A 13,352-nucleotide genomic window follows, 5' to 3' on the forward strand; every position below is an offset into this window, starting at 1 on the left:
AGGTGTGGTCATCTCTACGGATGAAGCGGCGAAAGTGGCCGGCGCGTACCAGTTCTTCGATCTTATCCTGTAGCGCTTTGCACTCTTCTGTAGTATGACCGTGATTGCGGTGGTATCGACAATACTTGGTCATGTCAGCGTTAGGAGGGGTGGTTGTTTTGCGTGGTGGGGGGAGGAGGTCAGCCTGGAGGGCTTCGTCAAGGATGCGGGAGCGGGCTACTGTGAGTGGGGCGTACCTGGTAAAACATGGTTGGCGGGGTTCACGTGGACGGGTATCGGGGCGCGGGTGAGGCTGTGGGGTGGGATTGGGTACGGGGTTGGAATTGGGGGTGGAGGTGTTGGCGGCATAGTCATTGCAGAATTTGGTGTGAAGGGTTTGCATTTCTTCCATGCGCACGTAGTCAGCGGCACGCAGCTTGAGTTCGTGCATGGAGGTGGGTGGGTGAAGGTAGACGTTGTTAGCGAAGGGTCCGGGTTGCAGGGTGAGGGTCATGCATTGGAGTATCATTTCCTGGTTAAGGTGTGGTGTGCGAAGGGCTGCTTTACTGAAGCGGTCGATGAATGTTCTGAGTGGTTCATTGGGTTCCTGTCTGATGCCCAGTAGGGACATGGTGGTGGTTTGGTGAGGGCGGCTGCCGGCGAAATGTGTGGAGAACATGTGGGAAAGGGTGTCGAAGTTATCAATGGAGTAGGGTGGGAGGGTGGTGAACCATTCTAGGGCGGGGCCTTTAAGTGTTGTGGGGAAAGCTTTGCAGAAGACTGCGTCCTGGGATGTGTACAGGGCGACGTGTGTGATGTAAACTTTCAGGTGTTCATCGGGGTCGGTTTCGCTAGTGTAGCGATCGAGGTTGAATGGTTCCCACTGGGTTGGGAGAGGGGTGTTAGCGATAAAGTCTGTGAACGGGTGGCGGCGTCTGGGCTGGTGGGGGGGAGAATGTGGGGTGGGGGTGGGTGGTTGATCATGGTAGGGAAGGTGGAGGTGATGTTATGAGGAGGGATGTGGGTTGTGGGGAGATATGGGGGGTTGTAGGGTGGGACGTATGCGGTGTGGAGAGTAGTGGGTATGTTGTGGGGAATGTGGGTTGTTGAGGGTGCTGTAAGCCCTGGGTGACCGGGTGGGAAGTGTTGGGGGTGTGTGGCAGTGAGAGGGGTTTGTTGGGTGGAGGTGAAGGTGTGGGGGGTGGGGTTGTATTCACTTTCTTCCTCTGTAGGTTGGAAAGCCGGAGACTTCACGGCTTCAGAGGTCTCTTTGGCTTTTCCCTTCAGGTCGGCATCTGCCTCGATTCTCCTCCTGAGGCGGGAGTTCTCTTGTTTGAGCGCTTCCATCTCTTCAGCGTTGCGCTTCTTCAGGTCTGCGAGTTCCTGTTGCATCTTCATCTGGCCGTCTAGGATGGCGGCCAAGTCAGGGGTGACGCCAGAAGGCCCAGAGGGACCAGCGTCAACTTGCTTGCTAGCTCCAGCTTTGCTGCGGGTAGAAACCATCTTCAGAGAAAAGCGGGTACTAAGGGTGTTCGTCTCGTGCCCCACGGTGGGCACCAATTGTTCCTGCAGAGAACAAATAAGAAGTCAGACACAAGAGTCACCTTACCATGTAGTCCGCTATCTCCTCAGTTGGCCTCTTCCCATTCGATAGATGTCGGCTTGAACCCAGGAGGGGTTACCTGCAGAAGAATCTCCGAAGCTCAAGTAAGTCAAAGCTCTCAGAGAGTCAAATCAGCAATTAATGAAAGCGTACCTTTAAATGATGGGGTCCACGTGTATTTATAGAGCATTAATGACGTTTGACCATTTCATGGGCTGGGCCTTGACTTGGGCTCTAGCTTGGGCCCCAGCTTGGGCCATGAGTGGGCCTGGTCCTGAAACAGGTCTTAGGGGTCTATCGAAGATAGGGTATTGATGTTGGCTAACTTTCTAGACAAGTAGTCGGTTTCGGCCGGCTACCTGCCTAGATGGTTTGTACTGGTGGTGTCCGGGTATTAGATGGTATGTGGTTTTGACGTGTGTACTATTTACTTGATTGAGTTTTGGCTAGGTACGGTACAATAATTATTTATTTTTATGATGTGACATGGGTGTTTTACTTTTTTAATAATATTTGCTTTATTAGGAGTTAGTCACTTTTGTGGTTTATGTTTTATGTTTAAGTTTGTGTATGCCTACATTGTATTTATGCTTTCATAAACTAGCATGTTTGTCTCCTAAATTATTAAGCTTTCCAAGTTTATGCAAGGATCAAATGTGTTGGATTGATAGAAGACCAAGGAACAAACAACAAAACCCTAAGTTCAGCTCTGCACCTAGAGCTAAGCAACATTCGGGTTTGGCTGGATTCAGCCCAACCGGATTAATCGAGGATATGGGTAATTTCGGACATCACACAAACGTAAGCCAACCCACACTTCACCGCAAGAAGACAACACCTTTGTGTGATAGGAAAGCGCAACACCTTCCAATGAGCATGAGGAATGAGCAAATTCTGAAGAAAAGAGGGAAGTTGTAGATAAAAGGTGAAGAGGTCGGGGGAAGAGAATATTATTTTTTTTATTCTTAAAGACATCATTTGTCCCAAGTTTCGTTTCTCTTTCTTCGATTTGGTCATATTTTTATGAAGGACAATGATATTTTGACAATTTTCTCTTATAATCTGATGTGACTTTTTTTATGTGTTAAAATATCATTTTATTTTTTTAAGTTAAAAAAATATTAATTTGTATAAATTATGATCAATTTGATTATTTTTTGTGACGACATTTAAATTGTTAACCAAAAGTGAACAACGACAATCATGTGTCATTTCGTTATTTTTTTTATTTTTAAAATTTTTTAAAAAATTTTAAAAAATTGTTCACATCCAAGTCAACATTATGACACATGGCAGTGTCATATGTCAAGCAAGTGTCATTACCACATACAAAGTCAGTATTATTGTCACATATTTTATATTTAATTCATACAAGTTTTCGTTAATTTTATTCAAACAAATTGAATTGAATTGTCTTTTATTCTAACAAACTAAACTGAATTTAGTGAACCGAACAACGATATGAACCAACTGTTATGAACCAAACATTTTTTCTAATTACACTTTTGAATCAAACTATATTAATTTTAATTTGGACTATACTATTTTAACCGAATTGTACTATATCAATATTGTTCATAAAGTGTTTTTAAAAATGATAATATTAATTTCAATTCACTGTCGTGCTAAATTTAAATGTATAATCAAAGTGATTAACAATACGAAGCAAAACTATTACATTTTATAAATTGTTTTCTACTTTTAATTTGTTTCATGTTTTCAAAGATTCGTATGTAAGTCAATTTCTCGAAGGAATTGGCTCAAAATAACAAATCCAACCAGCAAAGTATATGTTCAAATGAATCGAGAACAAAAAGCTATACACAAAAAACAAAAACAAGAATAGTTATTTTCACCATCATATAAAATAAAAATCATATTAAAACGAGATAATAATTTTGTAAATTAAAAGGAAAAAAGAAAATATAATAGAAAAATACAGGTAAATATAGATTTAAGTTATATAAAATAAATATTAAATATGTTTGTACACCTAACACAATTTTTTGCATGATGAAGGTTCTAGTTAGAAGCTTTAACCTTTATTTATTTATTTATTAATATATATATATATATATATATATATATATATATCCGAATTCAATTTTAACCATTTTTTCTAATATATAATATTATAAATAATCCATAGTTCAATATAAGTTGATACATTATATCAAGTTTTAATTTGTAATTTAATAACTTATAATATTTTTGTTGATATTGATATTTATTACATATTTTTTGTATCATACATATTAATATGTATGATAAGAAAATATACAATAAAAATTAACATCAACAAAAATATTATAAATTATTAAATCTTGAAGTCTACCAAAATAATAGTGCAAAAATATGAGCACTTAAGTTTTGTAGGAACATGTCTAAAACTAAATCTTAGAAGTACAAGATAGAGATTGTCCATCATCAAGCAACTTCCCATCATTAAATTTTTCTTTTTTCTTTCACCATGATATTTCCATCAACCAATGGAGAGTTTAAAATAGAAATTGAATCATCCAATCAACCATTAGGCTCCCTTCAATTGAAGTCAAAGTATACTAATAAAGATTGATAAGGAGTAAAAGATGCAAAGAGAACATTGTCCTTTAAAAGTTTCTTAAAAAACAAATTTAATTGAAAAGTATCACAACATTAAAATCGAAAATATTTTATTGCTTACAAAAGAGCAACAATACGTAACTATTTTATATGATTTCATCGACAAAAGCAAATGATTTTAAGCAAAGAAACAATTATATACATTCGTTTAAAAATTCAAAAGAGGAAATACCGACTAAAAGTATAAAACTCCTATCTATACATTCGTTTAAAAAATAAGAAAAGAAAATTAGAGTTGACTCAAAATGAAAAAAGTTGAATATAAAGCATCTATACTAAACAAACAAGTAAAACCTATATTACATAAATTATCTTTTAATTTATTTATTCATTTTATTTATACTTATCACAAGTTAATGCATTTTCATAAAAAAAATAAAATAAAGAGAAAAATGGTCAGTTTTTGAACCAGAATAACCCTGTCCTAATATATAATTTTTTCTACCTCGAACAGAATTATTTCTCATAAAATATACCTAAAATTTACCAAAAGATACCATTTAACTAAATAAGTTAAACCAGACACGAATTAATTCATTTATCTAAAACTTTAAATTAAGTCAATAAGATAAAAATCACTTCAAATATTTTCTGTCGGAGCAAGAAGAAAAAAACATTTGTAACAGAAAAAAAGAAGTATGTATGTGCTCCGAAACATTATGAGAGTGCTTGAATTGGGCCGCACGAATATGACGGGTCGGTGTCGGGCGCCCATTCTAAAACCCTCGCTCTTCGCACTCACTGCTCTTCGCTTTTGTCTTCCTTCTCCTAAAACCCTCACCTCTGCACTCCATAGTTAGGGCTTTTCATTCTCCTCATCACTTCTTCAATGGCCACTCTTCTTCTCAGACACTCCTCTTCCACTTCTCGCCGCCTCTTCCCCTTAGCCTCTTAAATCCACTCTTCCGTATCTCGTTCTCCTCTCTCTACTCCCAGTGACTCCACCTCCACCTCCTTCTATTCTTTCAATTCCAATCCATGGTGGAGATCCATGGCAACTTTCACCAGAACGTAACACTCTCGCTTTCTCTTTTTCGTCGCAAAATTTAAAATATACAAGTAATAGTAATCGTTATTAGTATGTCTTTTACTTGTTTTGTTCATCTTATTGTTTGACTTTGCAGGAAGCCTCACGTTAATGTCGAAACTATTGGACACGTGGATCATGCGAAGACCACGCTAACTGCGGCAATCACCAAGGTCTTGATTCACTCTTTGTTTAAATGTGTGTTGAGGTGGATGTTTTGGTGTTTATTACTCAATTAGGTTTGATCAGGTGCTTGCGGATGAAGGGAAGGCTAAGGCTGTGGCCTTTGATGAAATTGACAAGGCTCCTGAAAAGAAGAAGAGAGGAATCACCATTGCAACGGTATGGAATCGCACTCTTTTGGTCTTGCAATCGATTGTGTTGTTTTCTGTTGATATGTATGCTTGCTCTATATTTCGGTTTTCAGGCTCATGTGGAGTATGAGACTGCAAAACGACATTATGCGCATGTGGACTGCCCTGGACACGCGAATTATGTTAAAGTAAGCTTTCGAATTTGGTTTAGTTTCTCTAAGAATGTTTTTTTTTATTGGAGTTATCAATTGCCTAACGGAAGCTGGGTGGCTAAGTTGTGGCGAACAAATTTAAGCAATTTTACCTTGTATAATAGTTAATTGTGGAATTTAGCATATTTTGGTGCTTGTGTAGCCTGACCTTCTTTTTAAAATGAGATGGAAAATTTATGCTAGGAATTTGGAAGTAGATTAATTTGTAACAAAATATATTTTATAGGTATTGATTACACTGTATATTGGCAACAACTGCATTTGTCAGATTCCTATTTTCCATGAATGCTGGTGGGTTTAGCATTCCAGCTTGCCTTGATGTACTAACTAGATGGTTTATCTAATGGTTTTATTTAGTTTAAATAACAAATTAATTCTTGTTCACTGTATGCTTTATAATTGTCTGTTTTTTTTTTCAGAATATGATTACGGGAGCTGCCCAGATGGGTGGTGGTATACTTGTTGTATCTGCACCTGATGGACCAATGCCTCAAACCAAGGAGCACATTCTTCTTGCTCGCCAAGTAAGTATTCTACTGATGTGGTTTGTATATATATACCTAGAACGTCTACACCTTTCTCCTTACTTCTAGATTGACATATTTTATCTTTAAATGTATTATGCAGGTTGGTGTGCCATCTCTTGTTTGCTTTCTAAATAAAGTTGATGCTGTTGACGATCCAGAGTTGTTAGAGCTTGTAGAAATGGAGTTACGTGGTAGGGTGTTTCTCTAAGGCTTCTCTTCTCTTGTCCATGCTCAGAAAATGAATAAACCTGCTTAAGATTCTGTAATCTTTGTGTTTGCTAAAATGTGTTTTTATGATAATGTTTTTTGCAGAGCTACTGAGCTTCTACAAGTTCCCTAGGGATGAAATCCCGATCATTAGAGGTTCAGCGTTGTCTGCTTTACAGGGTACAAATGACGAGATTGGAAGACAGGCCATTCTAAAATTAATGGATGTTGTAGATGCATACATTCCTGACCCTGTTCGCCAACTTGACAAGCCCTTCCTAATGCCAATTGAAGATGTGTTCTCAATTCAGGTAAAAGGACCTGAACTTTATTTTTTGGGTTAATTTTTGAAGAAAGCAGATTCATTGAAGTAAAGATGGCCTCAGTTATAAAATTGTTACAATTTGTAATGTAAGTCTTGTGTTTTTATCATGTTCTATCACTTTCCATCTGCTCCAGTATAAACACCGTTTAGGTAACGACACTGTTTAAGAAGTACTATTTATTACTATTCTGTTTACGTTAAAATTGCTTTAAATTCCTTATATGCTCTTTCAGTTCACTCAAACTACAGCAATTATTGATGTGCTTAACATCATAAGCAGATGGGATTATGAACACTGGAGCATATGTGGAATAGATGTTTATAATACTGGCCATCTTTGTAACTGTGGTCACTTTAACAAATTCTTTCTTGTTCTTCTAAATCTCTAGTTAGGTGAAGGATAAAATTTCAAAATCTTAAATTTCAAATTCTTAATTCGGTCTAGGGTTTTTGAAGAATAAAAAAGGAAAGGAGGTAGCATTTGTTACGGCCTTGCTCTTTGTAATGATATGACGCAGTGGTAATTTAAATCTTAACATAGTGCTTTAAAAACTGTTGTCTCATATAATTGTTTTTTTTTTCCTTAAAGAGAATATCAAAATTTCTATTTTCAACACTTAGTTCTCTCAAAATCTGCATTTGTTTCATTACATATATTGGATTGTATGGACATAAATAAATATGGGGGCAATGGTTTCCATCATTTCAGCTGCTTTATATTTTTCATTTGTGATGAAGGGACGTGGAACAGTTGCCACTGGCCGTGTTGAACAAGGCGTCCTTAAAGTCGGTGAAGAAGTAGAGCTGTTGGGTCTAATGCAGGTATGTATGTTCATTGAGTCATTTCCTATATATAGCTGCCCTCTGATCCTTCCTGTTAATAAACTGATATTAATTATTCTTTCAATAAAAACACTACAGATTAATCAGAAACCTTTCATTAAAGACAAAACATCAATGTATATTAATTTCTTACAAACAAACAATAAACCAGTGGAAATTATTCCCCCCAAATAAACATTTCACATTTACTGTGCTTGAAATAGAAAAAAATGTAAAGTATAATAATGCTTGCATGGCTTAGGATCTTATTTTCATGCAGTATATATAACAGAATATTGGATGGACCCACATGTCAAATCACTCTCTTTGAGGTTCCCTGGTTTATCAATGGTCACCGTCTGTTGAAGGAACCATGCTTCCTCATGCTTGATGTACTTCTCAACTTCTTCTTCAAACTCTTGATAAAATTCGAAAACTGGTCGTTTAGGTTATCCCTAGCATTAGCCTCGTCATCATCTCGTAGTGGTACAGGTGTAACGTTGCTCTGCTCCCGACCGATGTGGGACACGATTCTAAGTTTACCCTTGGCACGTCGAATGAAACTGTTGAAAGTTTCATCGTTATCAAGTGAGGTGTTATCTGAGTTCGCCGCACGACCATGTTGTCCCTTCCAAGCGCGTGTGGTCTCTACTGCTGGATTAGCAGCACGCCACCTCATCCTTGGATCATATCCAGCTTCACTTGAAGCAACTCTTGTTGCCTTTCCATGAACCTTTGAACATGATGAGTTCCTGTTCCATGATGCAGGTTGGTTTGAAAAGTGTTCGATGCAAGGTATATGGTTTCTCGACAAACTTGGTTAAGCTCAAATGATTATAAGTTGAGTTGGTGTAACTTGTTTTATAGTGTGTTATGAGGGTGTAAATGGAAGATTATGAACTAAAATAAGAAAGAAATAGTGACATGTTTTGAATAGGTATGTGTATGAGGACTAATTGTTTTTCGTAGGAGCTATCCAGTTAAGATTCTGAACAGCGATTAAGAAGAGCTTTTTCTAATTTTCCACGGAATATAATGGTGTCAAACTCCAAAACAACCAAGTACTGATGTATAGACAGTAACATTGAACCATGGCCAAAGTTGACGGCTTAGTCCTAATCTTCTCAAGGAAATAAAATAAAAGGAAGAGATTTTCTTTAAGTACTTGATAATTCTATGGTTAGTATTGTATACTGCTGTTTTAATTATCTGTTATTATCATAATAAAAAGCAAAAAAAAATAAACATAAACATTTATCTCTTTCATCAAAAATCAGTATCTTCCTCTCCCACCCTCACAAACATGAGAGTTTTCCATGGAGCAGCTAGATGGTATCAGATTCCAAGAGGACCCTTCTTCAGAATTGGCGACATAAACAAAAGATTCAGTTGCAGCTTGCAAGAATCACGTCATTCCCATATATATAAGATGCTTATGTGGTTATGGGTAATTATTATTCGTGTGTCTTTATGTGGAAATTAAACAACTCATCGCACTTGTTGAATTTTAAATTACGATCAGAGAGCCAGAATGTAAGTGGCTCCTACCATACCAAACATTAAAACGAATATGTTTCTGGAATTTTATTTTTGCATGTTCATGGTGTAGTGTATCAACCGTAGTTAAATTTATCTCAATCTAACGTTGCTGGTTGAGTATTGCTTCCACATTTATCTCAGTTAATAGATAGTTTAACGTTGTCATGTTCTTTCACAAAAGACAGAAAGAGAGGGGGGGAAAGCGAGTCCAAGTCATGCAGCTCGAAAGAAACAAAGTTCTAATTTTCAACTCACGCCAAAGATTTCTTCTTTCTTATACCATTTACTCTTCCCGGTTCCACCGCTGATTTATGTCACTACCACCATCTTTTAGAAAACAAACCATTATGTACCAAACTGGACACTTCTAGAACCAGTTATTTTGACTCAAATTCAAAATACTAGACCAGCTTTTATGATTCCCGTAAGTGTTTTTTTAAGGTGGGACGGTTGTTATTAGAGAGAACTTTGACTACACTAAGGTTCGAAACTACTTTATTACACCTAACAATCACATGCAAGAACTTATCTGCTTTTTCATAATGGTAATGGGGTTTTGAATTTACCACCATTAATAAAAGACTTGAAAATTAGTTCACTATGTAACCAAGTAGAGTTAACAATAAACTATACTTTGAAATGGCGTATTTTAGAGACTAGAAGAAAAAAAATTTCTTGCGAATGTTACTGTATTATAGTTAATGGGCTCCCTATATTTAGAGAAGTAATATTTTTTTTTGTTTTATTATTATATTAAATTTATAATTTTAGAATTTATAATTAGTTGGTCATTTAATAAATTATTAAAGAATATATTATGTTTAAAGTATTAAACTGATTTACCGTAAAAATAAAAATATATTTCAACTCTAACCTTTAATATCTAATGAATTATTATTTTAGTTCTTAAATAGTATTATTAGTTTTTTAAATTTAAAATCTTCATACAAATCTCTAAAATGCTCGAATTCTATATTTAATCGATTTAACCCACGGTATGTATTTCTAAAGATTATTTTTAAAATTATTTGATTTTTAAAATAAATAGATAATTATTTCTTTTAATGTGTGTCGTTATACACATATGTTGTCTCTTGTAATATTTATCTATTATAATATAACAACCCTGCAGAAGAGTGATAAAAAATATCATGAGACGGACCTTCAAAGATAATGCATCAGAATTAATATACAAAATATGAACTCTTCTTTGATTGTTTTCAGGTTTAGCTGTTGAGTCAGGAAATCATAAGACGGGGCTGGAGGGCCACTGCAAGGTGACAAGATGAAACTGTCACAGCAAAGAATGGTCCATCTTGTAAGGGAAAGAGATTGTAAGAAGATTTGTTGCAGCTGCAGTTGAAGGGATTATATTTTGGCATTTTTTAGCTTAGTTCAAATACTACCAAATATATTCCAGTGATAAACAAGTGAAAGCAGTGATGCATACCTTTAGTCCCTCATTGAAAAGCCATTAAAAAAAAGCAGTCTTAAACGTTGACAATAAAGCAGCATAATAATGTCTCAATGGTTTCAACTTTCAAGTACCACCTAAGATTTACTAATGCAACCCACGTTCTTCTTAATTTTTTCTCTCTTAATAGTAGAAGGTGGAAGGGAGTAAAAGGAAACTCGATATCAATCCTACTTACGCACATACAAATTTGACTAATCAAATTAACTTACATAATTCACAACATAGAAACAGTCTAATTAATGCTCAGCGATTTAAAAGCTAAACAAGGGTGCTGGAAGATGAATACAGGCTAATTTTACAATTCAACATTGGAGCATATCCCAGCTGGGGAACAAGTCAACAAGATCAAGAAAAGTATACTCTGCATACCTCTTTAAAGGAGCAGTCAAAGTGGATTGCTTATTTTCGTGTGGATCTTCCAAGGTTCTTATGACCACCAAATTACCATGGGAAAGAAAGATGCATAATCAATAAACAGATACAATAAACGAGCCATCTTCACTACTACAATGTGACATTCCATGGTTATGCACAACACTATCTAAATAATTTCAGTATTAGAACCCTGTGGAAGAGTGAAAAAACAGAATTGAAGGTATGGTTATGCCTCCAGATAATGACCCTTGTATGCTACTAATAACTCCTCTGCATTTTCTCTGAACTGTGATATATACTTGTCCAAGAACATCTCCTCAGACAAGCACAACACATGAATATAACTGGGGACTTTCTTGCAGAGATTTTTGATTTCAACAGTTGGAAGACTTTATATCGAGGAAGCACGCGATCCTCCATGCTGTACATTAAAATCTTAGGCTGGTGAATAAGGACTGACTTGGGCAGCATAACTGTATGCAAGAAGAATTTCATTCCAACTTTCAACTTCTTCTCTGATGTTCTAAACAAAGTCGGGGTTCTCTTGAACATTTGCAGGCCCTCATCCTTCGAAAAACCAAAACAATTAATTAGTTTCAACTTTCTCTCAAATGTTTTATCGCTCAAACAACTTAATGTATGAATTGCATGGACAAGCATTCTTGAATTTTCACGAAAACCCAAGTCTACAGCTCGAGAAACATTGTTTTCAATAGTAGACCGCTGTGCAACGAAAAGCCTTGGATGAAGTTTGAGTAGCAATGAAAGATGAGTCCCAAGAATGCCACAACTTTCCAGGAAGACGACATTCTCCATAATTCTTTTGTACTTTGGGAGTATCCAGCCACATCTGTGCAAAACAAGAATAAAATCTTTCTGGTCGTAGACAATTTTCCTAATAGCTTCAACTGAGGGGACCAATGTTTTCTTCAAGCTATGAGTCAAAATGGAGGGATTCTTTGAAATGAAGCTGCATAACTCGTAACCCTGGAATCCAGACATCTGAAAGAGCTGAATTTTGGGTCTCAAGATTTTCTCAACGTTTGTAAACAGTATCTGGGGTCTTTGACGAATCAGGGAGAGAATCTGGCTTTGGGAAAAGCCTATTTGTTTAAAGAAAGTGAGCACTGATAAGGGGTTTTGAGGGAATCTGCACCCTGAAACACGTTTGGAGACATAAAGGGATTGGGTTCTGGAGAACTGCAAGTCGGAATTCAGGTAATCAATTATTGAAGTGGTTTCGTTGAAGTGTAGGCAACGGCTTTTGGTTGAGAAAGAGAGGAAGAATGTCATAAACTGATAAGAGAATTGATTGAAAAGAGAAGATGAAACAGCATGGTGTGACTTGAGAGACTGCATTAGTTCTGTGATCGTAGATGAATGAATGCTTTGTTTAGAATCAACCAAAAAACAACGTATTTTTTAGGTTGTCTATTTCGAATTTGAAGTCACCAAATGTTGGCAGCCCTAATCAAGATAATCCCCAAATCTGATTCTCAAGGGTTTCGAAGAACCCTAAATCCCCAATTTCTTTAACCTTTCGTCTCTCGCTTGGATTTCAAACCCTTCTTCTTCATTGAGCACGGCCAAATCACGATGAAGAAGACTGAACCCTTTCTTGAAGTTGCGTTCTCGTCGACGGTGGGTTGCTTCGCGGGGGTCTGTCTGGTCTGGTTTTTTGCAGGTACCGTGGTGGCTGTCGCATTGGCGCAATCGACATCGATTTCTGTCACGGTGGCCTGCGGTTCTGTTTGGAACGGAGGTGGAGGATTCTAGCAATGTAGGTGTGTTCGCGTCTGGTTTCGCGTCTTCTCCGGGCAGCTTTTTTCGTCACAGGTGGCTGCGTGGTGGCCGACGCCGCAGTGATGGGGATTTCGCGTCAGAAAGTGCCCTCGTCGTCGATCTGATTTGCAGTGGTTCTGCAACGCGTGGCTTCGTCAACGTGTGGTGGTTCGTCGTGGCAGCCTGGTTTCGCGAGACATCTGCTAGCTCTGGTTTCGTCGCAGCGGAGGTGGCTCGCAACACCAATCTGGTTGTGTTCGCGTAGGTGGCTCGCGACGGCATCCTTGGATCATATCCAGCTTCACTTGAAGCAACTCTTGTTGCCTTTCCATGAACCTTTGAACATGATGAGTTCCTGTTCCATGATGCAGGTTGGTTTGAAAAGTGTTCGATGCAAGGTATATGGTTTCTCGACAAACTTGGTTAAGCTCAAATGACTATAAGTTGAGTTGGTGTAACTTGTTTTATAGTGTGTTATGAGGGTGTAAATGGAAGATTATGAACTAAAATAAGAAAGAAATAGTGACATGTTTTGAATAGG

The 13,352-nt window shown here is 37.2% G+C and overlaps 1 protein-coding gene and 1 pseudogene across 1 annotated transcript; one reads left to right on the forward strand and one right to left on the reverse strand.

The window, feature by feature from the left end:
* The first annotated feature begins 246 nt into the window (after positions 1–246).
* LOC114172679 (elongation factor Tu, mitochondrial-like) lies at positions 247–8,472 on the forward strand. The gene is made up of 12 exons (XM_085666863.1): positions 247–309; positions 1,267–1,350; positions 1,916–1,983; positions 5,329–5,404; positions 5,481–5,573; positions 5,659–5,733; positions 6,177–6,281; positions 6,385–6,475; positions 6,597–6,802; positions 7,050–7,133; positions 7,555–7,638; positions 8,407–8,472. The coding sequence occupies exons 1-12, from the start codon at positions 247–249 to the stop codon at positions 8,470–8,472; spliced, it is 1,095 nt and encodes a 364-aa protein (XP_085522989.1).
* A 2,783-nt stretch (positions 8,473–11,255) lies between these two features.
* LOC146888962 (uncharacterized) lies at positions 11,256–12,388 on the reverse strand (annotated as a pseudogene).
* Between the last annotated feature and the right edge of the window lie 964 nt (positions 12,389–13,352).

This window comes from Vigna unguiculata, chromosome 1 (genome assembly GCF_037176805.1).
Source record: "Vigna unguiculata cultivar grain cowpea cultivar isolate G323 ecotype 2 chromosome 1, ASM3717680v1, whole genome shotgun sequence".
NCBI lineage: Eukaryota > Viridiplantae > Streptophyta > Magnoliopsida > Fabales > Fabaceae > Vigna > Vigna unguiculata.

Coding starts and splice junctions, on each gene's coding strand:
- LOC114172679 (XM_085666863.1), top strand. CDS start 247: ATGGTTGGCGGGGTTCACGTGGACGGGTATCGGGGCGCGGGTGAGGCT. Junction 7,134..7,554: donor GGAGCATATGTGGAATAGAT/GTTTATAATACT, acceptor TTTGTGATGAAG/GGACGTGGAACAGTTGCCAC. Junction 7,639..8,406: donor AGCTGTTGGGTCTAATGCAG/GTATGTATGTTC, acceptor TCCATGATGCAG/GTTGGTTTGAAAAGTGTTCG.